Source organism: Scleropages formosus, chromosome 22 (assembly GCF_900964775.1).
Source record: "Scleropages formosus chromosome 22, fSclFor1.1, whole genome shotgun sequence".
NCBI classification, from domain to species: Eukaryota; Metazoa; Chordata; class Actinopteri; order Osteoglossiformes; family Osteoglossidae; genus Scleropages; species Scleropages formosus.
The window spans coordinates 13,980,398-14,006,766 of record NC_041827.1 but is presented as its reverse complement, the minus strand read 5'-3'; the positions used below and the strand labels follow the sequence as shown (position 1 = coordinate 14,006,766).

The 26,369-nt window shown below is 41.9% G+C and overlaps 2 protein-coding genes across 3 annotated transcripts in view; one reads left to right on the top strand and one right to left on the bottom strand.

Moving 5' to 3' along the window:
* The first annotated feature begins 3,097 nt into the window (after positions 1 to 3,097).
* On the top strand, positions 3,098 to 7,809 carry LOC108928345 (leucine-rich repeat-containing protein 3-like). 2 transcript variants are annotated; one of them, XM_018742243.2, is made up of 3 exons: positions 3,098 to 3,443; positions 3,770 to 3,847; positions 5,005 to 7,809. In XM_018742243.2, exons 2-3 carry the CDS (start codon positions 3,838 to 3,840, stop codon positions 6,027 to 6,029), a joined length of 1,035 nt encoding a protein of 344 aa, XP_018597759.1. In that variant the 5' UTR covers positions 3,098 to 3,443; positions 3,770 to 3,837; the 3' UTR covers positions 6,030 to 7,809. The 2 variants fall into 2 exon arrangements, with proteins under 2 accessions (XP_018597759.1, XP_018597758.1); XM_018742242.2 differs by having other exon boundaries at positions 3,767 to 3,847.
* A 770-nt stretch (positions 7,810 to 8,579) lies between these two features.
* The window catches only part of col2a1b (collagen, type II, alpha 1b), a 44,090-nt gene continuing 26,300 nt past the window's right edge, over positions 8,580 to 26,369 (bottom strand). The window contains 31 exon segments of the mRNA XM_018742303.2: positions 8,580 to 9,870; positions 10,014 to 10,256; positions 10,396 to 10,583; positions 10,709 to 10,997; positions 11,225 to 11,332; positions 11,477 to 11,530; positions 11,844 to 11,951; positions 12,516 to 12,569; positions 13,393 to 13,500; positions 13,668 to 13,721; positions 15,023 to 15,130; positions 15,539 to 15,646; positions 16,370 to 16,531; positions 17,649 to 17,702; positions 17,974 to 18,027; positions 18,428 to 18,535; positions 18,910 to 18,963; positions 19,512 to 19,565; positions 19,682 to 19,735; positions 20,357 to 20,410; positions 20,691 to 20,798; positions 21,373 to 21,471; positions 21,571 to 21,615; positions 22,878 to 22,931; positions 23,097 to 23,150; positions 23,697 to 23,750; positions 24,115 to 24,168; positions 24,396 to 24,494; positions 24,811 to 24,864; positions 24,957 to 25,055; positions 26,117 to 26,170. Of these exon segments, the coding sequence (XP_018597819.2) occupies positions 9,724 to 9,870; positions 10,014 to 10,256; positions 10,396 to 10,583; positions 10,709 to 10,997; positions 11,225 to 11,332; positions 11,477 to 11,530; positions 11,844 to 11,951; positions 12,516 to 12,569; positions 13,393 to 13,500; positions 13,668 to 13,721; positions 15,023 to 15,130; positions 15,539 to 15,646; positions 16,370 to 16,531; positions 17,649 to 17,702; positions 17,974 to 18,027; positions 18,428 to 18,535; positions 18,910 to 18,963; positions 19,512 to 19,565; positions 19,682 to 19,735; positions 20,357 to 20,410; positions 20,691 to 20,798; positions 21,373 to 21,471; positions 21,571 to 21,615; positions 22,878 to 22,931; positions 23,097 to 23,150; positions 23,697 to 23,750; positions 24,115 to 24,168; positions 24,396 to 24,494; positions 24,811 to 24,864; positions 24,957 to 25,055; positions 26,117 to 26,170 (2,937 nt within the window). The 3' untranslated portion in view covers positions 8,580 to 9,723.

Below are 26,369 nucleotides of genomic sequence, written 5' to 3'. Positions count from 1 at the left end.
GCCTAGAGGACCCCTGTGAACAGTTTTCCTCATACTAGCTAATGGTGTTTATACTTCATGTAACATCAGCTGAATTCAGCCTTAACTGTGTACTTTTGGTAATTTGTATTTCTCACTGAAGATCCATGATGATGAAAATGTGTCAACATTTATTACTAACAACGCACAAAAAGATTTTACTTTCCTGTATATTTTGTAGGGGGGGTGCGATGGCGCAGTGGGTTGGACCGGGTCCTACTTTCCGGTGGGTCTGGGGTTCGAGTCCTGCTTGGGGTACCTTGTGACGGACTGGCGTCCCGTCCTGGGTGTGTCCCTTCCAGTCTTGTGCCCTGTGTTGCTGGGTTAGGCTCTGGCTCCCTGCGACCCCGTATGGGACAAGCAGTTCAGACAGTATGTGTGTGTATTTTGTAGCATTTTAATAACATAAACATAGCTAATATTCATTCACTGCCTACTGGAATAATGAGATGTATTTACTGGGACAAAAGTTAATTAGCAGCTCTACTGGATCAGGTAACATCTTCACCAATTGATTTGGATTAGGCTGCTACACTCTAACAGTGGCATGACATTGACATGTTTTTTTTTCTTCAAATTATGTTTTGGGTGCATGTAAAACTATACATCAACAACTTTAAAATTACATCTGTTATTCCTTCCTAAGTGCAATTTTTACAATAACCGTAACTATAAGACGAAATGAACGTAGTCAATTATTTCTGGACAACTTTGCGGAAAACTAGCTTTGGGCCTAAACACTAAACTGAATTTATGAACAAAGGGAAATTCAAAGTCTTCAATTCAAGGGAGTCATTGATTGTTTCTGTAGAGACTATTTAATCTCCAGTTAAAATCCTGTGACGTCAGCACGCAGTTATGAACCCGGCTTTCGCTCCACATCTCCTGCGTGCTGTTTAATGACTTTAGCTAAACTATGCTACTTGCTTGACGACAACAACTAAACGGATAGCTTTTCTGACAACTTTCACCAAACTCTGATAGCTTTGTGACTCTTACAACTCTGCCAGCTGTGTTTGACAATTGTAACTAAACTATATTCTAGCATTCTGACGATTATGACTCAGCTGCTCTGCTGCTGCCAGTTTGACGATGATTAAACTGCTAGCTATGATTTGACGATTTACGACAAAACTTTGACAGCTGCCTGACAGATATAACTAAACTTTGCCACCTCTCTCACGATCACAACTAAGCTCTGCTACCTGCTTCACGATTATAACTAAACTGGGAGGTTGGACGTTTTATACAGGAACAGTTGCGTGACGATAACTGCAACTTGTTCGACGAATAGCTAAGCTCTCTTACCTATTTGACGACTATACCCGAATTCCGAAAGCTGTTTGATTGTTATAACTGAACTCTGCCAACAACTGGCTACTGATAATTGTTCGTGGATAGTATAATGCTTAATACGTAGGATATTAAAACTGTTGCATAAAGAGAGTACCGCTGCGCTAGTAGTGAAATTGAGGACTACTGACGGATGTGTCCAGAAAGTGATGTTGATTTTTGGTTGTAGTTCGGAATACTGCTGAGCTCCTCAGACTTAAGTTTACCTACTATTTTCACTGGCGCACCTTCAGCCAGAGATCAGTTTGACAGATGCTCCCACCAAGTTTGACTGCTTCTACATCTCCTTACAAGAAAGGAGTTTTCAGTAATATGGAAAATTCCATGTGATTTCTATTTCCGCACCTCTTTTTTTTTTCTCTCGTTTTAACAGCTTTCACGTTACTAAAATCTTTAAACTGTGTGTTAAGCGGCTACTTTGACGCCCTTGTTATATAATATATACACCATATATATATATATATATTCTCTTTCCTAATTTATTTTAGCAAAAAAAACAAATGCCATCAGTAAAAAAATGACAGTGCTAGTTAGCTCCTATGAATGATTTTGAAAGCGATAAACACAACCTATGGGGCGCAGCGGGTTTCACTAGATTCTCCTCTCCGTTGGGTCTGGGGTTCGAGTCCTGCTTGGGGCGCCTTGCGATGGACTGGCGTCCCGTCATGGGTGTGTCCCGTCATGGGTGTGTCCCCTCCCCCTCCAGCCTTAAACTCTGTGTGTTGCCGGGTTAGGCTCCGGCTCGCCGCAACACCGCTTGGGACGAGCGGTTTCAGACAGTTACAGTGCGTGTGAATACAATCCACTACGGAAATTAAGTTGCGGTATAAGATCCACACACATTTTTTTTGCGATTTTGAGTGGCTTATTGGAATTTTGCACTGGCAGTGATATTACTCTACTCGCTGGTGCGCCTCAAAAGCATTGAATATTGAGCATAGCGACTTATAAAGAATGGAAAAGAGAGCTCATCATGCATCTTGAAACAAACGTAAAGGATGACTGAAATGTCTGAACACAACCTATAATAAAAACACACGCACCCTACAAGTCTGAAAAATCCTGCTGTTTTGTCTGAATTCAGTTCTGGGTGGATCTCGATAATATTCTCTGCCAAACACAGTTTGGAACAGAAAGAATAGTTCTTGCTCCACAATCAAAACTTTTATCCGTCACAGATTTTGCATTATAAAATGAACGGAAGTTACTGAGATTTGTCTTGGCAAAACCACGTACAGACAGAACACAATGAACAATCCCAGTGACCGCTGCCACGTTTTCCAAAGGATGTAGTGAACATTTCCAACCTTTTATAATATTTAAAAATAGTACAGTATGTGTATTTTGGAATGATACTATTTATATATGTATTTTTAAAATTAAAGTTCAATAACATTAAGCACTGTAGTATTGGGTGTACAGCTCATAGTTTTCAAAGCATTTGTTTATTTATTTTATTTGGATAATCAAACCTAGCAATTAATAAAAGGAAGTTCAGAATGATTATGTCCATGACAGGTTCTAGTCACAGAAAAATAAATGTAATCAGAAACAGGTACTTTAAGGGTTTGTTTCCGCGGAGGCGTGTGTGTGTGTGTGTGTGTGTGTGTGTCAGAGAGAGAGAGAGAGAGAGAGAGAGAGAGAGAGAGAGAGAGAGAGAGAGAGAGAGAGAGAGAGAGAGACCAAAAAATAGGGGATGGGGCTTCTTATTGTATCAAGATCTCACCACTGAAGGACAGAGAAATCTTGCCTTTTCAGATAAATCCTATGCTCCACAATACATGTAACTGTGTAAATATGTAGACATTACTGACGCTTTTTTTCTGATTCCTCTAAGGTTGAAGAGTTGGTGACACAAAACCCCTCTGTGGAAATGGACTCATCTTTGACGTATCGTTGGAAAAGTCGAGGCACCGACCACCTTTAATTCGCCTTACTCGCGGGCGACTACGTGCTTCAGCGCTGCGCGGCTCAGTTCCGTTGCGCTCCGCTCGGCTCCGCTCTCCAGATGAAACGAAACGCCCTCATCGCTACTATTGTGTCCCGAGCGTCGCCGCTGTACTCAGTGTCAGGTACGTACGGCTTCTTCGGTTCCACGTTAATTTTGGGGCGAACGATAATCATTTTCATATCACATTATCAGTATTTTATAAAGTGTAAAATACTAGTGAATCAGTCATACGCAATAGATTAGAATTTCTCTACTGATCTACTCATTTTTTGAGAGTACTATGTATTTTATTCGTATACGTATCATTTGTTGTAGGACTGCAACTATTGGTCGGTGTTTGTTATTTTTTAAGGAATTCTCGTATTGGAAGTAGGGGAGGAAGTATACAAACAAATGAAATAGTGTAAACTTTTACGTGAATTTAACATTGTTTTTTTTTTCCAGAAGTTTTGACGTTCACATTATGAGATGACAGATCAGATGTACATCGCTTTGAGGAGCAAAGCGTCTGCTGAATGAATAAATGTAAGTTGCTATGACTAACCCTTAGCTTAGTTTGCCTGACATGTCATGTGTCACTGAGGCAAGTTAGTGTTAGATAATTTCAGTGATTTATAGCACGGTACTTTACTGTATCTGTTTGAGGTAAATGCGGTACCTTAGGGTACAGCAAGGGAGCGGGATCCGAACCGGCAGCCTGGCTACAGGTTGCACCTGGGCAGCAGTAAACTGAGCGCTTGAGGACGAACGATCGATCTCAGAATCCATTGCCAGTGGGGTGTCACGATGAGGGCTGAGTGAAGTGTAAGATGTGCGCGGCTGCGGAGCTGAAGACCCGGCTGTGTGTGAATGGACCCTCGGAGCGGCACAGGTTCGCACCGTGGCGCTCCGATCCCCCACAACGCCACCGTCTCTCATACCGCCTTTGACACATCTTCAGAATACGTTCGTTGAAAATACACGCGATTGCTGCTGGACTCTGCTGGTGTTGTGCGTAAAAGAGTGATTATTGTAAGGTGTTAATTATATGGGTGCGGTGGCTCCGGTGGAAACTCTCCATCCTCTTCCGACGCTGCGACAGTCAGCGGCTCTCTGTGGGAGTCCCAATCTGGATACATTTTTTAAAGCTGTTTGTTATTTCCTCTTTTTTTGCGTTTACAGACCCAGATTTTGTCTTTTAACCCCCTTGTTTGCCACGCAGGTGATGCTGTTACCTGCAGCACTTGTGGTGGAAGACAGACAGGTCCAGCTCTGTGCTTATCGACCTCTTAAAGGATTGATGTTCTTGACTATAACAGTCTCCCAGTGGTGTGTTGTTATTGATCTCAGGGTCCTTTGTCTCTTCTTTTGTAAACCTGCAGATACGTATTTGTCTCGGCAGGAATGAGATTAACAAAAATGAACAAGCTGACTAAAACCCATCTCTGCCAACTGTGCGACTGAAGCTGTTAAGATCAGAACAGGAAGGACGCGGGATTAAATAAATGCTTTTTTTGTGTGTTCAGCTTATCATAAAATGCTGTTGTAAAGCCACCAAGGATTAAACTAGTAAGCAGGGACATGCATCCTGGAAATATTAAACTGCGATGAAGATTTTCTGGAAAAGCTCACTTAACCAGGAAGTATTTTTGAAACTAATTCTGATCTGGTCTTGATCGCTTTGCTTTTTTGTCTTTTTGCAGGTTTGATTTCAGCATTTTGTCTTCCATGGAAGCGGTGCAGCTGTACCCAAAGCCTCTCTAGTTCCCATCCACTTTCTCTAAAACTCTCCCACCATTTCCCCTCCGTCTTCCACTTTTGTGATCTTTCTTGCCTGTCAGATCACCGGCTCCTCTCTCTTCTGCTGGATTCTGCATGCATCATTGGCTATGGTGAGGCGATGGGTGCTGGCCGGAGGAGTGGTTGTTGTGGGCGTGGCAGGAGGGAACAGTTGTGGCTCTACAGCATCCTGCTTCTGTGGCTCTGTGGGCCGGTCGCCCCCGAGTGTCCGGAGAGCTGCCACTGCTCCTGGGATAGTGGGACTGTGTTGTGCACGGACGCTGGGCTACGTGAGGTCCCGCATGGGCTTCCTACGGACACCGTCTCCCTCCATCTTGAGCGCAACCTCATACGTACTATCCCAGAGAATGCCTTTGAGGATCTCCCTCACCTACAGGACCTTCACCTATCTCACAACCGCATCGAGTCCCTTTCTCCAGGTGCCCTCCGCCACGTGAACCCGGACCTCAAGCTGCTCGATCTTTCCCACAACCTGCTGAGACGGGCGAGCCGTGAGGAGTTTGGCTCAACCCGGGCAAAGACCCGTCTGTACCACAACCCCTGGCATTGCGACTGCGCCTTGCAGGAGCTTGTGGAAACCCTCAACCTTGAGCCGGAGACAGTCAACGGGATTGTGTGCGAAACCTCGGAGAGGGGAGCAGGGGAGGGCAGTCGATGGGAGGAGCTGGGTGGGGCGGGGGAGCATGCAGGCCAGCCACTGGTCAAGCTGCTGGATGCTGGGGTCAACTTCTGCAGCTTGCAGCGTAAGACCACAGATGTGGCTATGCTGGTGACCATGTTTGCCTGGTTCTTCATGGTCATCGTTTATGTGGTCTACTATGTGCGCCAAAACCAAGCAGAGGCCCGTCGGCATCTTGAATATCTGAAAAGTTTGCCCAGTCCGCGTAAAACTCCCGCTGACACTGACACTCTCAGCACTGGTATCTGAGTTAACAGTCTAACCTTGTCATGCATTTGTTGCCCACATTCATTACTTTAAATATTATGATGTTTCACTGTACATATACAGCAGCAGCCTATGGGCTCTAAACAATTTTGTACCGATGTCACCTGAGATAAGCACCAATGGTGTCTTAGAAGTGAATTTGTCAGAATCCTAAAATCAAGGTTTCCAGGAAAAGTTGTTACATTTTTGCCAGTAAAACTATTTCCAATTTACTTTCCTACCATCAAAAATACATTCATACATTTTATTAGGATCCTGCAATCTGTAAATGTGCAAATGGGCACCTAGAGTCTTTGGGCTGCAGTAAAATCTCTAAAGGGAGAAAATTACAGTTCATGCCTCGGCTGCCTGCTCCCCCGTTCTCACACAGGTTGTCTGTGTTTGTCTGATAAGGAGCCAAGAAAAACTTGCAAATGTGACTACAAACCAAATGGCACATATTGGATTTCTGTAGCATGAAGAAGCCTGGGATATAATTATGGACTGTGATGTTGAGGGGCTCAGATGAATGGTAATGAGCATTACCATTTTGGAACCCAAATTCTTCCAGTGTCAGAGAACACACTTTACCACTAGGCCTCAGACTGTTCATCACCATCCTAATTGCATTCATTTAAATGTGCTTTTAATGTGAGGATCCGAGTTGTGCTTAAATGGGACTACTGCTTGCAGTGATCTGGTAGCAATCATGTTTAATTTAGGATAGGTTTAAAACACTGCTGGAGAATTGTAGTGGGTGAGTCAAGACATGTGCTGTTCTGAGGAATAAAATGAATAAGAGATTTAGAAAAGACTGAAAATGTACCTAATAGCTTGTTAGGAATAGATAGAAATGTAGTACATAAGTGTAATGTTTTAAACTGAATTTAAAATGTAATTATTGTAGATTATAGAGAAAAGGGAATATTCCCTATACCCAGACAAAAAACACATTTGAATATGTAAAAATTAATTGGTTATTGACATGTTTATATGACTTTTTCTCATTAATTTGTCTCATCCTGATGAGATTAACATCACAGCACTACCTGAAATATCATGTAAGGTATAAAGGTTTTAATCAAAGGCATAATAAATAATAATTAATGTGCTAAATTATACATACAGGATGGTAAGTTTAATATTTGGAGCAGCATAGTTTGAATGAAAATCTGGTCTTTTTTAGATACTATGCCTCTTTTTCATGCTGCCAGTTATATCGAACAAGTTTGCACTGCGGTAATCTGAACATTGTAACTACATTCCCATGTAGGCTGGAAATAGGAATGTGAACGTCAGGCATCTGCTTGTGTGTTGTTAATTGTGAATATCCAGTGTGGAAAATGTTTGCAAACTGCATTTGTCTTATGTTGTTCTTGTAGAGCAGATTCAGACAAAATGTTTTTCACTGTTTGTGTGATGGTTTTTATACTTTATGCTGTGTGACAGCAACACACTTCTTGATTTTGATATAAACCAAATAACTTTTTTCAATACATGTTGACTTTGTTGCTGACTTTGTCCACAACTTCAACCTACTTATTGTATCCTTTTTATAGTTCAATAACCAAAACCATTTTTCATAATATATGAAGATATACTAGCAATATTTCTTGAGATCCTGTCGTAAATGTTGTACCACCCAAGTAGTGTCCTCTTAATGGAGATGCCTCTTGGTGCAAGACACAAAAACCAGGACAAGAGAAACTCTTATTGTGTACTTTTAAAATTAAACAATTTATTTGTGTTGTACCTTGTCTTCATGATTTTTCTTCTTGTTGTATCTGCCATGAAATTAATGTGAATCACTCAAAACAAAGTAACATCATTGTTTTGAGAAATAATGAAATCATACTTAAATAAAACAAGGATAATTAGAAAAAACACAAATGTAGCTCTGTTTGGTTTATAGATGAGCATCTATGATTTATTATGAAGGAGAAAAGTGTGGAATGAAAATTGAATGACAGTTCACAAAATAATTGGTCATTGTACTGATTCCTACTCTACCATGCTTCTAATAAAATATGGAAAAGAGACCAATTTCAATATACAAAATAGTACAGGACTTCATTTTCCACTTCCATTCATGATTTATTTCACTTATTACGTCTAAAACGACAAAAAGAATCCATCCCCCAGCACTCCTCACCCTCTGTGTCTCAGACACTGCTTCTGTGAGATCTGTACTACATCTCTCACATTCATGTAAGTACAAACACACAAACTCAGGCACAGAGAAAAAATCTTGTTACCGATTCAAGATTTTTTGGTTGTCTTTTTGGGCCTGAGGGATTTAAAAAAACGAAAATACATAATCAGTGTTGAGCATCCCCAGACTCTCCACGTTATAGGACTTATAGATGTGACACAAAAACGAATAAAATACAACATCATTGTTATGTTTTTTCTTTTATTTCCAATTTACATTAATTAAAACCGTAACAAAAACAAAATCATGATCATCATCATAATAATACTGCTATTATTATGATCATTAATAAAATTAATAAAAATATACACACCCTCACACATTAGGATACCATGGGCCCTGGTCATGGTAGGCAATCCTTGGTAAAATAAAGTGACTGATTGTCGTGCGATTCAGTTCTGGGGTGTGAGCTCAGGGGGGATCTTCAGGGCTCCTTCATGTCCCAGATCAATCCGTCTGTGTGTCAGCCAGGGTAGCCATGGTATTCTGTGTGAGAGGGTTGGGTGGGTGTTGGGTTGGGGATGGAAGTGAACTTGAGAAGGGGACGGGACAAAGTTTGGCAATGCAAGGGGGCGGGACCTTGAAGTATAGCACTTGTAGCACCCTTTGATGATGTGGCTACCTAAGCATGCACTCCCCATCAAGCTCCAAGTTCATCCAAGCTACATTCCGTAAGCTTGGATTTAGCATCAAGATTTTAGATAATTTTTTTCAGCGTGAGGTAGCTTTAAAAAGACTGATTAAGTCTAATCAGGGTTAATGGAAGTTCATTGTGTATCCATTACAAAAGAACTAAAAAAAAATTATTTTGGGGCATCAGGGTGAAAAACGTTTAGCATACCGATTTTTTGGTATCTGGTTGTTAAAAAATACAGACTGTTTTACAACAATAGCACCATTGATTTTATTATAATACACAGTAATCCTTACACATTGTGGTGGTAGAAGTAGGAACACCTGCACTTATTACACAGATTTTTTTGTAAGGTCCGGGTTAGACAATTTTCTTGGTGGGTCGAGAGAAGGACAGAGGAGAGTGGGGTGGGTGTGGACCAGGCCTGCAGATGTACGTGTGCATGTGAAAGGTTCGGTCCTGTCACACACTGTGACCCCATAAGGATCTTACAAAGGCAGAGAATAAATAAATAACACCAAGTCATGTTTTTTTTTCATTTTGTTCTCTCTCACATGCTTCATCTTTCTATCGTTCCTTCTCTTCACAAAGGCGGTTAGATCAAGGCGGGTGGAGTCCATTTGGGTTTCAGGAAGTGGATCATCTGGAAGAGACTGTACTGTTCAGTGAATCACAGATCAATATTGCTGGTGCCATTCAGTGCAGATATCCTTGGAGTATGACTTGGAAAGTACTTTTTTTTACTTAAAAAAGTCCTATTTAAAAAGGTGTTGATTTTTCTTCTTTCTTTCCTTCTTGCTTTTTTGGATTGTGTGTTTTACTTTTTATCTTGTATGTTTCTTCCTGCTTCTTTACAAGAAGCAGACTGCACCGATGTCAACTCCAAACTCCTGGTCTGCTCCACCTATATCCATGGGGGCAATGTCCACGATGGGCAGACGAGATGTCTTCTGTGATCTGTACTCGAACACTGTCTTTCCCCATTGCCCTGTGTGTTTCTATAGGGATAAAGAAAAGACAATGCCTTAGACACTTTCTAGGTCCCTCTCTGGAATCACTGGGAGTATTTGCAAGTTTTATATTTGAGATAACATCAAGTGTACCACATGTTTAATGGAAAATGTACATCTGCGTCCCTCACCGTGCAGCCATCCTCCAGCACGCTGTACGTGAAGCGGCTGTTGCCCTCAGCACGGATCCCTACGTCATTGGAACCCTGCAGCAGCAGAGCCTTCTTCAGGTTGCCGCTGGCATTGTCCATGTAGGCCACGCTATTGCGGCAGTGGTAGGTGAGGTTCTGAGAGGCTTCCGTGGACAGCAGGCGCAGGAAAGTCATTTGGATGCTGGCAGTGTTGGGTGCAAGACTGTCATCGCCATAACTGAACTGCAGGGGGAACAGCAAGTGAGACTTACAGTTTGGTGGGGACTTTCTTGCCATAGTGTTCTGGTACCCAGTGGAGGGATAACAAATACCTACTTCTACTGCAATTGTTTTAATTTCAGCTGAGAAAAAGGTTACTTACGTGGAATCCTCCATTCATTGTCTCGCCAAACCAAACATGCTTGAGCTCCTTGCTTTTGCTGGACCACCAGTTCTTGCGTGGGATGCTGGCAGGGCTGGGGTAGACACATGTCTCACCAGTCTCCATGTTGCAGAAGACCTTGATGGCATCAATGGTGCAGCCCTGGTTAGGATCAATCCAGTATTCACCTGGAAACCAATAGAGATGCTAGATCAAACCGTGTGTTGTGACAAGACGGGTGGTGAACACATATTTATCTGTCATGTGAACTAAGCAACCAGATGACGGCTGTCATCCTCCCTTTCCCACTCACCGCTCTTCCAGTCAGGGTGGCAGAGCTTGAGGTCCCTGCAGGTGCGGGCTGGGTTCTTCTTGGACCCATCTGGGCTGCGGATGTTCTCAATCTGGTTGTTGAGGGACTTGAGGGTAGCGTCCACATCGGCATCATGTTGACGCAGGTTACCAGAGGCCTGGTCAGCCCTCATGTACCTGAGGGGATCAGGGCCCTTCTCAGGCTGAGACAAGCCTGCAAATGCAGACATGTCGATACCAGGGCCAGGAGGACCAGGAAGACCAGGGGGTCCAGGGTTACCAGGAGGACCCTAAAGATCAGGTCAGAAAGAGTTACATAGTTATGTTTTTGTGTTGCATGTAATCAAAATAAAAATGTTTTGACAAGAAACCTATTTTGAATTTCTTCTTCCAAACCTCACATATCATTAAGCATGTTTAAATTTGAGAGAAAGGGTACACTGATATTACAGTGTCCATAATAGAAATTATTGGGATTATTTTTTTCTCTATGTACTGAAGAAACATGTGTGCTTACAGCTGGACCAGTTTCTCCAGAACGACCACGGGGACCAGGGGGTCCAATAGGACCAGGCAGACCGTTGGCTCCATCTTTTCCGGCAGGACCAACAGGGCCTGGGGGACCCTAAAGCAACATGATTGATTTATCAAACAATCCACATTCTTCACTTTACCAGGCTACGGACGGTCTTTATTGTACAACTCAGTTTTGAATGCAAAATAATGACAATCAAGATATTTCACTACTACTCCACACTTCCATACTTACTCTTGCTCCACTGGGGCCAGCAGGTCCAGAAGCACCCTGGTCTCCAGCTTGACCCTTTAAAGAAATCAACCAACCATAAGGTTTGGAAAGACAGGCCATGTACATCATACACTATTCAGGTTACCATTGTCTGACGTTTTACTGAAAACACATTTTTCTACACAGATTTTTTTAACATTCTTGATTTGCTAGGCTCTGTTTTTTTTGTTTTCTACGTAAGATTGCCTGTAAAATAATTTTGACCCTAACCCTCATATGAAACTGTAATGTGGTAATATGATGAATCTCAGAGGAAGTGTAGTCCATAAAGTCCACCAGACTGCTGCTTTCAGGACAGAGGGAATGTGGAAGTATCTGAGTCACTTACAGGAGGTCCAGGCAGACCCTGCAGACCGGTGAAACCGCGGTGTCCCTTCTGTCCCCTCTCACCAGCTTCGCCTGCCTCACCCTTATCTCCACGTGGCCCTTGAGGCCCCTAAGGCAGAAAGAAGACAAACCTACTGATGAGTACCTGGCAGCAGTTGAGGAATGGTGGTCTATAAGTGGGTGCACTGTACAGGTTGCTGAGTAGTGAATCTAGACTGTATGAACAAGCCTACGTGTAAAGGAGTGTCCGTGTAAACAGAGCTACAGACACAATGCTGTAGTATGTGGACACCAATTATATGTATATAGAGCACTCTAGACCGAATGCTTACAGACAATGTGCTTGTAGTGTGTACATACGGACACAGTAAATATGTACAGGAGTATCAGTGGACAAGTGTTATACATCAGACAACGGAGACAGTCTGCAAAGCAATCTTTTGACACACTGTGTACGAGACATCAGCGTTTGTAGTGTATGGTTGTGATTGCTATGCCTCGGTTATTTTCTAGTTCTCTTTATGAGTGATACAGTTAGGGTGGCAGGGTGTGTGGGACAGCATCAGTCAGTGAAGTGTGCGATCTTGATGTTATGAGTTTATGTATCAGGGAGAGGGATGGAAACAGGACAGACAACAAGGTCATAGACAGCAATGGGAACATGGACACCCACAGGCATTCCTCTGGCCCCAGCCGGCCCAGATGGTCCTGCAGGTCCTTGAGCTCCCTGTGAAGAAACACAAAGCAGACAGTGGCTGATCATGGCAAACACTCAGTGTAACACTGCAACTCATTAAGAACTCCATGTGTAATCCACGTGTAGACGTCCAGCAGTAGTTTCTTCACTGTCAAAATTTAATGGATACCAGATCATGTCAGTGAAAGCCTTGAGGTCATTATCTCTCAGAGTAGAAGGATTACTGTTTGTTCAGTCTTTAATTGACACCAAATCACTCCACTGGTATCCAAGGTCTAAAAGCAAAACTGTATTTTCCAATCCCCGCACCTTTTACAGGCTTCTACATCCTTGGACCCATTCTGCAATCTCTGTTTTGACCTCCAAAGTGCTGACTTAATCCTCTTAGAAGAACATTTCCCAGTCTCTTGAAATCAAGACTACCAGCTTTCTTTTTCAGAACTTTCCACAAGGCACATCTTCTGGGGATGCTATTTTCACTTCTCACAACCCGCTTTCTGAATCATTCTTTGCAGTTGAGGCACATTCATTTCTGTAAGATCTATTTTCCTGCTCTCATGTTTACTCATGAGTCTCTGTGCCTCTTACAATGCATTTTCCAGGATGGATTTCCACATAAGATAAACACCTTGTCACTCTGACGTCAGTCTGAAAGCCCACCAGGTTCTTTTCTCCCTGTCATGCAGGAAGCAGGGAATCACCTCTGCCTGATTTTCAGATTTTCACAGTTTGTCTCTCCTGAAGATCTGCTGCGCACACATCAGTGATTTGTACACTTTTGGTCTACAGGTGAGGCTACCATTGGTTCGAAAATCCTCTTATCAAGTCTGAAGAGAAGAGATTTGGTACTCACAGCCTCTCCTCTGTCTCCCTGCTTGCCAGTGGGACCCACGGGACCTGGGGCTCCAGGTGCACCTGGGGCTCCTGGAGCACCAGCAGGACCAGTGTTACCTCGGTCACCCTGTAGGGAAGGGAGAAGATAATTAATGGTTTGTGCCATATTGCACATGGTTGAAGTGAGTATTAAAAATGGACAATTATTGCAATAAGGTGTCATGGTACATATTTTTATTTATAGATATAAAGTTAAGTATACATAGTGTAAATGTGGATCCAGACAAGGCTCACCTTGATTCCAGTGGCACCATCTCTACCTGGGGGCCCATCAGACCCAGGGTTGCCCTGTGGGACAACACAGATGTTTGAGCACTTACAAGAAATTACAAAACTGATTATTTAACACCACTTAATTAATGTTTCAGTATATTGCTGTAACCTTCAGGCAAAATATCCATCCGTCTTTTCAAGGAAACCTCTTTGCACCAACTGAATTGCATGAAACAAGGAAATTTAGAACTCCAGTGAATCTGAATATTTTGAATATTCAGATTATTTAATATTATTGAATATTTAATATTTACGCCTTACGATAGGGTACCTGTTCCTCTCTAAATCTCATTTAAGGTTCGACACTGGGACCTCTTCTCTTGTATATATCCATTTTTCCTGCCATTGCTATGCTGACGAGAACCACGTCTTCCTCTCACTCCTCTCTTGTAATTCTCATGTGTCTAATGAAATATCTATCGACCAACACACACTATCTGGACAGATGTGAATCACTAGAAGGAGAACTTCTGTAAAGACGACACACTGTGCTTTCCATTTTCACCTTTCCTGCCTTTGATACTCACAGTTTTGTGTAGATACTGATACTGTCACCATTTCTCCCTTCTCATCCATCTTGAAGTTGCCTTGGTGTTAAACTGATCACATCTCTGTCATTCTACCAGCTCATTCCTGTGATCTGCTCCTGCCACTATTATGATCACAAAATCCACAAAATCATGTTTTTATTCAGCATTATTAGTGAGAAGCTGCTGCTCAAGGTCCTGGTCCAGTCTAAACTGGATTACTGAAACTCCCTGCTGGATGGCCACCCTGCTTCAGCTGTGCAGCCCCTGCAGCTAACACACAACTCTATACCCTGGTATATTCAAAGTACCCCACTGTTTTGTACCTCACACTTCTTTACTCCCCATCAAAGGCAGATTAAATTTAAGACCCTGGTTCTCACATACTGTGCTCTCACCACTTCAGCTCCTGGCCACCTGCTACCTTTGGTGTCTTGATAACATTCAGACTCAAGATCCTGCTGTTTGCCAATAGCCTTTTCCTTCCAAAATTACCAACTGGTGAAATAAGTTGCCAACAGATACCAGAGCTGCATCATCACTGATGCTCTCTATCTGAAAAGACAAGACCTACCTCTTTGGACTACAGCAGTCTATTAATCATTCATACTAGCTCTTGCAGTACTCAAGGATTTTTCTCAGTTTTGATCAGGCTGAATCAGTACTGTGTTTTGTGGTCTTTTGATGTGTAGGGATTTTACTGGTCTAGACTAAGTTGTTTTGAATACTGAAACGCTCCCATGCCATGGTGACATAGCACAGACGTGTTGTAGAAGTACAAAGACTGACTTCTCTTCCAGGCTCTCCAGCAGGACCAGTCAATCCAGGGGGTCCCACAGGCCCAGGGGGTCCACGGTCACCTGCTGTACCCGGAGCACCTTGCTTGCCAGGTTCACCCTGAGAAGAAGGGCCAAAGGGTGTCATTGCTTAAAACATGTAGGCATTATTCAAATGACTGAATATATCTGAGCCAACCGATGAATGCATTTCAACTCTTCACCCATTCTTCTTGCTGCATGAACATTAAACACATTTTGAGCATCACTATTACATTCTGGTGTCGCATAAATTGAAATACAGATGAAATGACCTAACTTGATATACGGATTTATGGTTGCTTTTACTGTGGCCTAGGAATTTGAATCTATAAATGCATACTGTACTTTGTGATATAGACCACTATATTTTGATAATATTTATAGGTCAGCTGATGAACTGGGGGCTCTTGTTGTTACACACAGTTTCTTCATGATTGTGTGCTTGTGTCTTTGTATTTATTTAAGTGTGTGGAAATGTGTTACTTACAGAGGGACCAGGAAGGCCAGGGAAACCTCTCTCACCACGCTGTCCAGGCAGACCAACAATACCACGCTGTCCAGCCAGACCCTGTGGGCCAGAGGGACCATCTGGACCCTGGTGACAAACAGTGAGACAATTAGTTATTCACGTATAAAACATATAACTTTTACATTGTGCAGAAAACACAAATACTGACTTATGTAAAATACACACACACACATACATTTTCAGAACCGCTTGTCCCTCACGGGGTCACGGGAAACCGGAGCCTACCCGGCAACACAGGGCGTAAGGCCGGAGAGGGAAGGGGACACACCCAGGACGGGACGCCAGTCCGTCGCAAGGCACCCCAAGCGGGACTCGAACCCCAGACCCACCAAAGAGCAGGACTGCGGTCCAACCCACTGCGCCACCGCATCCCCCCTTATGTAAAATATATCTGACAAATAATTATTACAGTAAATAAATAAATATGCTGTGGTTCATAAGTTACAGTACTTATTAACATGTAAAGACCGACATATTTCTTTTGGGACTGTATTAAGAATGTGTCTTGGTGGAATACAGTAGGACAGACACTGGAAGAAAGCACTGCAATGACATTGGCATCAGACTGAACATATAAGACTGGTGGGGTGCTTTAGATGAGATTACAGCTGTTCTGTGAGTAGAAGCTGAGTGCTCTCGTTTTACTGTCACAATACAGTCTTGATTGCGTGATCAATGGACCTCAGCCATCAATTCAGAGCCAGAGAGAAAATGAAGGATGAGGAACTAATGCAACCCACACTACGGATTACCACAGTAAACCTAAGAGAAATTGTACTGTGGACTCACAGGGGGTCCATCCTCTCCAGGCTCTCCTTTCTCTCCAGGTGTGCCAGCAGGACCTCGAAGCCCAGGGTCTCCCTGTCTACCTGGGGGGCCACCATCACCACGGACACCCTTGGGGCCATCTTTTCCAGGAGGACCAGCAGGGCCAGCAGGACCAGGATTACCCTAGCAGGGAACAAGGGGAATATCAGTAGTGTGTCATCATGTCCATTCCCCTTTCGTCCTAAGCACAGCATAATATACACACTGTTAACCACAACAAGAAAAACAATAAGAACAACAGCTATAACAATAATAATGATTCTCATCATCATAATCATCATCATCATCATCTGTGCAATTGTAATCATAATCATCATCATGAAAACAATGACCAATACATTTTTTTTTTCCATTACCACATTTTCAGAGAAATTCAAAAGCAGTGCTTGACCTTAGTTATATCATATACAGACTATTTCTGGGACCTTAATTAGGCAATAAAGAGTTCACACTGCACCCTTTTTCTGCTGTACTATAATTGTTTTGCATTACAAAAAAACAAATGACCTTTTCTTCTGTATTATAAATACACACAGAACGTTTTGCTATGAAGTAAATGATCAGATGGAGCACTGATGCATTACTGTAACATTCCTTGTTTATTAAAACAAGCTCACATTTGCTTCAAAGGACTGGAATCTACAGCCGTCACAGACCGCATTTTGAAGATACACCAAATGAATAAATAGAAATTTTCTCACCTGGCACAAAATCTGATGTCTATGAAATTAATAATCAGAATATACTGTATGTAGTAATAACAGCATGCATGTGGTATGCACTATAAGTAAAAATAATCTAAATTAACCCTTGATCTATTTATATAAGCAAAGATATTTGCTAAGCATATAGATGTAAAAATTAATGCATTTTAACTATACTGTATGCTGCGCTAAATGAAACTGTATTCCTTGACAATGACTCTGTTAAAATATTTTCCACGGATAATGTCATAAGAAGGGTAGATAAGGAGAAGGTTAGGCTGTACACATCCTCATGTAGCTGTATGTAGATGTTCCTTTCCGAAGACCTAAAAAATCTATAATATAAGACTAACATTTATGATGTGAATGATGTGATAACACAACTTCACCCTTTGAACAAGGATGCCAAACACCAAAAGAAAGGGCCATCTACATTACACACAGAATTGTCAAGGTGATTTTATAGGTGAACTAAGGGATTTTTGAGTAGAATGAAGAGGAGATTGCAGGTTCAGAAACGGGACTCTGCAACTTACGTTGGGACCAGGGGGTCCGACTCTGCCTGCTGCACCAGGGAATCCGGTTGCACCCTATCATGGTGGAAAGGAAATGAGAGCGATTAAGATACAGATCAAAATAATATTTCTTACCATAAAACAGTTAATTAAACTGAGCAGATTTAGCAATGGCTCTGAAAAAATATAAGATGATATTATAATATTAATGTCCATCTATGCAGAGATTTAGAACTGTAATGAATCACTGTCAACAACATTTTTTTCATTCTAAAAACACATCCTAAATCTAGGAGCAAGCTATCTATTAGTGTTAATGACCATAAGGGTGCTGAGATTTACTCACAGGGGGTCCTTGTGCACCACGGGCACCTTTGGGTCCAGATACACCTGTGGGACCCTGGAATAAAGGAAAAGACACAAGTTTAAAACTACGCACATAGTGCAGTGTTCAGCTTTTTTCTTCCTCCTGTGAATGCATTCTGTACCGTAAATGTCACATTGCGTAACCAGAAGTGAAACAATGATGGTTACACACTGTAGCACACAGTGAAGTCTGTTTTCTCCCTTACATAACAAATACAGCAATGGAAATCATTTTTAGCCCTATCTTCGATCATCACAGGAGAGGCAATTACAGTGAAAAGAAATTGCTTTCAATTGATAACCCAGACAACTGTCAGCCTGCAATCTTTACGAATCAAGATGTACTACTACCGCAGGAAGTGACAAGGCTTCACCTAACATACAGCAGAGAAGAATAATTTTATACTTTCACAGGTAAAGGGGTGAAAATTAACCTGTGGCCCTGGGGCTCCAGAAGGTCCCTGGGGGCCAGGTGCTCCAGCATCACCCTTCTGTCCAACCTCACCTTGATCTCCCTTAGCTCCAGGCTGACCATCTGCACCCTTGGGTGGGAAAAGAAAGGTGAAATGATCAAGTTTCCCTTTTTATACCCAATCAGATTGAACCCTCTGACTGATCGAAGAATAAACAAATTTTCTGTCTTTTAGTATTTAACTGTATGCAAGAAATGGCCAGAACAGGGAATAATGATTTATAGTTTTTTCATAAGATACCTGCATGTATGTGATGGGAGACTGAAGAAGGAGTACAAAATAATTTAACATTTTAGCCAGTGATCTTCAGAACTTATCATAATGTATTGCTTACTCCTTATAATAATGATTATCATCATGATCATAATGCTTATAAAACCTTGCATCTTTCGGGACCTATTACTGACAAAATGAAGGTGTGCCCTCATGACGGTCATACTTACAGGAGGACCAGCAAAGCCAGCAGGCCCAGGGGGACCAGTCTCACCACGGTCACCCTGGCAGAGAGAAGAGCGAGGATGTGACCCATCAGTGACATTAACAAAAATAATCATATCAACAATGCAGCTACACAGACACACACACACACACAGAGACACAGACACACACACATTTTTTTTGGGTGAACTTTTTGGGACCTTAGCTGTTTCTACGGCAACCAAAAGCAGAGAGTATTGCGCTTCCATTGAGAGGAAACAGACACAGTGCGCACGGTATTTTTTCCAGTTCTAAAACCTGACAGTGATATGAGCCTTCTAGGTTTGAATCCTGACCGGAACGTCTGAGTACACAGCATGTCTGCATTGTAAACATGTAAAACGTAAAAATCATAACTTGCCATAGATAAAGGTGCGCGCAGAACAAATATTCAGGGAAGGGTAGGTGTGATTTTATTGATTAAGGAAATACTGCTAATCTAGCAGCAGCGCTGAGACTCCCGGATAATGCAGAACAGCTCCTTTTCGTACAGGCTGTACATTAACATGTATAGTTCGTTCAGCTAGCAACAAAAAACTGCATGTCCAGGAGAGAGAAGAGCACTCACAGGTGCACCGCGAGTACCAGGAGCTCCAGGGGGACCAGCAGGTCCGGATTCACCCTGGGGAAGGACAGAGTGAAAGAGTGGAGAAGTCAGACATTTATTTATGGAGAGACACTGAGGTGTAAAATTTAACTACCCTGAAAAAAATGATTAATTCAAACAGGAATAATTACCTTCTCACCGTTGGGACCACCTGGACCAGGAGGACCAATTGGGCCGGTTAACCCCTTAAAGAACAAGAAAAGCCTGTAAGTGCCAATGTTTCATGTAAGCTATATGGCAGGAGGCAGCAGGACCCTTCCACTTGAAGGACTTAGGTTCAAATCCCACCACCTCCTATGTTACCTTTGGGCAATGTACTTACACTAACTTGCTCTAGGAAAAATTATCCTGCTGTATGAATGGGTAAATCATTGTAAGCAGTGCAACATAGCTGCTTTGTAGAAAAAAACACCAGCTAAATGCATAAAAATATTTCTATATAATATCTAAAATAACTATTTTTGCCATCAAACCAACAACTTAATGCTTTGTTAAGCAAGCTATTTGGTTTCTTTGAATCACTAATATCATGCATCATGGAGAAACTTCCTACATTTGGCATTGTCTGTCATACCAGTGGATTACTATACAAATAGCTTTCTAACTGAATCTTCATTTTTTCTACTAGAATCAAGATCCCATAAGATTTTGAATTCCAAAATCCCATTTTTTTTTTTTTTTTAAAGACTGAGGAATATTCCTTTCCCTTGAACGGATATCTAAAGAGTCAGAGAAAATATCTTTCCATTACTGGGCATCATCTGAGGGCCAAAGGAGCAGGATGAGCAGAACAGATCAATACTAACTCTGGAGCCATCTTTTCCAGGCGCGCCCTCAGGTCCTTTCTCACCGTTGTCACCCTGTGGGACAGACAGAGTGCCATCAGCACTTCCAGTCACATCAAAAAATATTGAGCTGGTCTGAGTTGACAATAAAGTAAACCACCTTCTTAAAACTAGTGTAACAGCAGCCAGAAAGTAAAGACTGAGATTTCAGTAAAATATTTCGAGAACAGCATTTCGTACATTGAACTTAATATTACTGAGGGAAAACAAGCGAATAAATAAATCAACATATGCTGTATATTAATTTATAAAGTGAGGAGGTGAAAGTGGACTTTTTGAGATATTTGTCACTCACTCTGTCACCCTTAGGTCCAGGAATACCAGAAGGTCCTCTTTCGCCAGGCATGCCCTGAAGGCCAGGAGGTCCCTGAGCACCCGGGGGGCCGCCTGGCCCAATGGCTCCCTGTAACAGTCACGGATAAGTAAGGATTCAGTGCCACTAGAGGGAGGGAAACACCTACAGGAACAAGACAAACGCAAGCAACCATGTGGTAGATAGTTTCATATGTAACTGCAGTTCTCCTGGGTATTTATTGCCTCCCCAAGTCTGTTCCCAGACCTCTGAACATCACCCCCAATTAATTAGATGGGTGAAAAGAACAACTTTGTTAATGTGCTTCAGTTAAAGCAGATGAAGGCTGTGTGTGAGCACTTAACACCTAACCCTAACACCTCACTTTGACATCATGATGAAAACATTCAATGGCTCACTGAACAACATAATGCAAAGTAATAAGGTATAACTATTGTACTCTTAGTTAACAAAGAGGTACTAGCTGAAGACAGAGGAAAAAGATGCTTTACTGTGCTGTATATAGTATTTTGTATTGGCTATACAGAATGACTTGTAGTACAGAATCGAATCTTTAAAAGCCTGAGAGAAATACCCAGTACACTGGTACCATTAGAATATTTCACTTGAAGTACATTCCAGTAATGTGTTTGATGGTATTAATGCACGTCAGTGGCTTCCTCACCTTCGGTCCATCAGTTCCAGGAGTTCCGGGCAGCCCGCGAGGCCCCTGTAAGCCTTGAGGTCCAGCGCTTCCTCTCTCTCCAGGGAAACCACGCTCACCCTGCGAGAAAGTTCACTGTTATTCTGAGTGTACAGCGGAGTGAAACTGTGGTTTAGTAAAGGAATGAAGAAGACACAAAGATAGTGTGTCTGGACTCACTCTGGGTCCAGTTGCACCAGCAGCCCCAGCCTCTCCAGGAACACCCTGCATTGAGAAGAAAATTTTAACACTTGAAATTAAATGTACATTATTAACAGTGTAGCCCAAAACAACAAATCAGACCAGGACTCAAACGTGAAGTCGCCACATACATTCTTTCAACAGGCAGGTGATTTTAATCCAAAATCCCCCAAGCAGAACTTATTTATTTTTCTTTAGAATAAAACTGAAAACATAAATATAATCAGCTGATTCTAAACGTGTTTTATTAAAGAAAAATTATGGTAATTTTTAGTTTTTTTACAATTTTTCTCTGTATATGTCAAATCTTATATCTCTGCGAGAAGCCTTGACCCATTGGTTTGCTGCATTTTGGTATCGGAGAAATCTTTGGAAACACTTATAGTCTGGTGGGCCATCTACATTTACATTTATTCATTTAGCAGATGTTATTTTCCAAAGTGACTTACAATGTTAAGCTACTTACAATTATTCACCCATTTATACAGCTGGGTAATTTTACTGGAGCAATTTAGGGTAAGTACCTTGCTCAACAGTACAACAGTCAGAGGTGGGAATTGAACCTGCAACCTTTGGGTCCTCCTACTGGACTAAAGGTTTCAACTGATGAGGTAACACACTTAAAGGTGTATGGTTCCATGGGATTACACTGAAGGCATTGAGTGAGCAAAGGTTTGGCTATGAGTAAGCAAGGGAAGAGTGTTATCCCTCGCACCCACAGTAACAGAGGTCAATCCGTTTCCTGGGCTGCCTCAGCACTGTTGGTAGTATAGGACAGTGGGGACTCGAATGAGTTCATTTATCATTGCACCTCTCTTATTATTATTATTATTATTAGTGTTATGGTACTTAGAATTATTTGCCCATTGATACAGCTAGGTAATTTCACTGGAGCAATTTAGGGTAAGTGCCCAAGGGTACTACAGCTCAAGGTGGGAATCCAGCCTCCAAGTTTTGAGGCCAAAGGCAGTAGCGCAAACCAGTACGCTACCAGCCGTCCCTATAATAGCACATTCCTGTGCATAGTTTGGTTACAAACCTGCAGCTTGGGTCCTTGTAAAGGAAACCACAGTCAAGAATTATATTTTATCACTTATTGGAAGGTACAACAATAGTGGTGGGAGGGGGATTAAAACTGGCAACCATCAAAGTACATATCCAGTGTCATTAAAAGCTACGCTACATGTTACCCTTATATTTTCCATTAAGAAATCAATTAATTTATTTGCTGTATTAAATCTCTGTATGGAATTGCTGATGTGTCACACGATTACAGACTTCCTTACCTGGTCACCAGGCTTGCCTCCCTCACCAGGGGGGCCAGGAGGTCCAGGAAGACCCTATAAAAAAGCAGAGGGATCAGTACTGAGAGATAAAAACAAATAATAAATAACACAATAAACATATATTTTTAATCACCTGGTCAAGTGAATGCACCTGATACTATCAATAGGATGTCTATGGTTTGTGATACACTATGGCACAACGACATGTATCATGCTCACCTGGAACCCAGAGGGTCCAGGCTGACCTTGTTCTCCTCTCTCTCCGGCAGGTCCCTGATACGATAAAATGGAATCAGGATGAATCAAGAAGAAGCGTTAAAACACAACCATTATTATGACTGCTGACATTAACATCTTTGAAAGTGACCTTCTTAAGAAGAAGGGTAGCTGGACAGTTTTGAACTGATATGTGATCAGGGTCAACAACGTAGCCCCTCACATATATGACACATTTCATCGTACATGAAAGCGGACAATGACAGCATCACTAAAATTAAACTCAGTGGTCAGCCTTGTGATCAGAAGTACAAATTACAGTGTGGGAAAATTACCAGCTACATTTCATAAAGGATCGCCTACATCAGAGTGTGTCTGAAACACGGTTATTTTCAGTATTAAACTGTCAGTGCGGAAAACCATTACGTTTTTTTTTTTTTTTTTTTTCAGATGTGTTGGAAGTTTAAAAGAGCTGAATAATTGTGCTCTCCTGAGAGCAAAGGGATAATGACCAGTTCACGGGTTTGCTGGTGTGAGGAAATGAGAAGATAAGGCAGGTATCTGATCAAGCAGGGGAGAGATAAATGTTATAGGAGAACTTACAGCTGGGCCAGGGGGGCCGGCAGCACCGGTCTCACCATCTTTCCCAGGCAGACCCTGTGGGAAAAGCATCTTATCAGTCACAGCCAGAAGGCACAGTCTCTTTGGTGGGGAGTTAGGTCTGATAGCTGTAATTAAAATGGCAAGTTCACAGATCACTGGGCCTATAATACACATGGGTTTGTCTCCGAGATACAACTGCTGTGACACCAGAAAGATGTGCAACTAAGGTTCATAACCTACTGACGTCATAATCTACACCTCCTCATTGTTTACCAGTGATATCACAAATCCTTTTATAAATTAACCAAGCAACTTAAAAAAGGACTGATATCAAGCTAAACTGATGCAGAGGTTCATTTATTAATTATTCAAAATACAGATCACCCTTTGGGTACAGGAAGGCAGAAAAATCACTTACTCTGAGACCTGGAGCACCAGCCAGTCCTTTCTCCCCTGGTTTGCCAGGCTCACCCTGATCAGAGAGGAATTCATATTGTTGAAGAGGTAATTATAGAAATAAAGCGCGAACAATATTAACACACGTTCTGCATTAGCTCACGTTATCCATATTCAGATATGGTGACATACATCAATTTACTCTCCTGGAGGGAGAAAGTGAGCAAACTCTGGTCAGTATGACCTCCAGTGACAACCCCTGAATGGCTATTTTCTTTTTTCAGTGAGCTAAGAAAGACTCACGGTGGCTCCCTTGGGCCCAGGGAAGCCCATCACACCAGGTTGACCGCGTGCTCCTTGGGGACCAGGAGGTCCAGGGCGGCCATCCTCACCAGGAGCACCCTTGAAGAGGTAAAAGACAGCACTCAGAGAAAATGGACTCTAATGGGTGGGCTGGAGTGTGGATCGTTTCATTTGGTCTGTTTGGGAAGGTGAAAGTATAAAAAGAAATGTGAGTTCTTTACCAGGTATTCTAGACATTCTATACCAACATGATCATGCTGCTACATGCATTCTGTTCACTGGACCATCAACCTTGTTGTGAAGGTGTGAAAACGACAAGTACATGTTTACAGAATAATTTTCTTGAATCAAGACAGAGCGAATGAACTGAAGAGACACTAAAGCAACACAGATGATACAAGAAATGGTAACTTACTGATGGGCCAACTTTGCCTTGAGGACCAGAATCACCAGAGCGACCGGTAAGACCCTGTGAAAAGGACGCAGAGAGACATCATTTAAAGAACAGCAATATATCATTACATGGTTGCTACCTGAGTTACTACCGCAAATGTTACTTACCCTTGCTCCAGGCAGACCAGGCTCTCCAGGGCGGCCTGGGTCACCTGTGGCACCCTTGGGTCCAGACACACCCTGAGGTCCACGCTCACCAGGGGCACCCTGTAGAAGTGGGGAAGACAGCCAGAGATAGAAAAGTCATCCTTTTGTTGTCTTTATCTTCACCTAGACTTTAGTACAACTGGCTGAATTACGGGGGCATTTCAAAGAAAATAAACACCAAATAACTCAAGATGAATTCTGCTGGAATACATAGGAAGAAAAATGCAAATACATAATGGTTTTAATCCTCTCTTGTAAATTAGCTGTAAAGACAGACATAAAGCAAGAGATTTTTAATATAGACAGACATCCACAGATAGATATATGTTCATATCTTTCACTGAATTAAGTTGGTAATGTGAGAGTTGTTGTTGGGATGAAAGAATTAAATTGTTTAAATAAATTAATTGCATTAAAGAAATGGAACATATGAACTGTGCTGGCTTCCAGTAAGAATGTGTCACCCCACAACATTACTTTCACTTTTATTAAAGCAATATACATAAATACCAATCATGGTGAAAGCGGTTTAAGGAGAAATCAAACACACCTAGTAAGTCGACCTACAACTAGTCTAAGCCACCTTCTGTTCAGAAGAGTGTGAATCTTTTACCCATAAGTCACAGAGGAAAAAAAAGTCAAATTTACTTTTTGCTGATGGCACTAACTGCTTAAGTTCGTGGTTTACTCTTTTACTGCTTCTTGAGAGTTGAAGGCTACAGTCTAGACATTTGGTGTAATTATGAAAGACATCCACGCTGCCAAATTCTAAATAAACACGTAAATAAGTGTATGGTAAGAATACTTTCGTAATCGTTTGTTAAAGAATTTAAATTTTTTTAAAAAAACTTGGATCAATAGTGTCCTGTAAAATACTGCAGTCGAAGATTGTTCAGTTTTCTATGTCAGTACATAAGACAACCTTTCACCTGAAAAAGTTGGCGGATGAGTGATAATTTCTTATTGATTTGTAGACGTTTCGTTGATTTTCTAATACAAGCTCAGCACGATTATAACAAACCCCATGCTGTTTTGGGCAGGACTTTTCACACTGTGCAGCAGTTTTCTATCTCATTGGAAAAATGACCTCCCCTGAGGCAAGTAGCCATGACAACACCTACCTTGGGACCAGCCACACCATCCTGACCTGGGAAACCACGGTTACCGGGAGCGCCCTGAAAACAGAAGGAATAGGGATTTTCAGCTTTGCAGCAATTTCAACCAAGAACAAAACCTCTCACATCTTGTTATCACTATGGTGTAGACCATATGCAGTTAATTGTGATCTATGACAGTAGACCAATAGTTATTTAAATTTTAAGGGAAACTTATCTTAAGATAAAGGATTTTATGCTTGATGACAAGATAAACGAT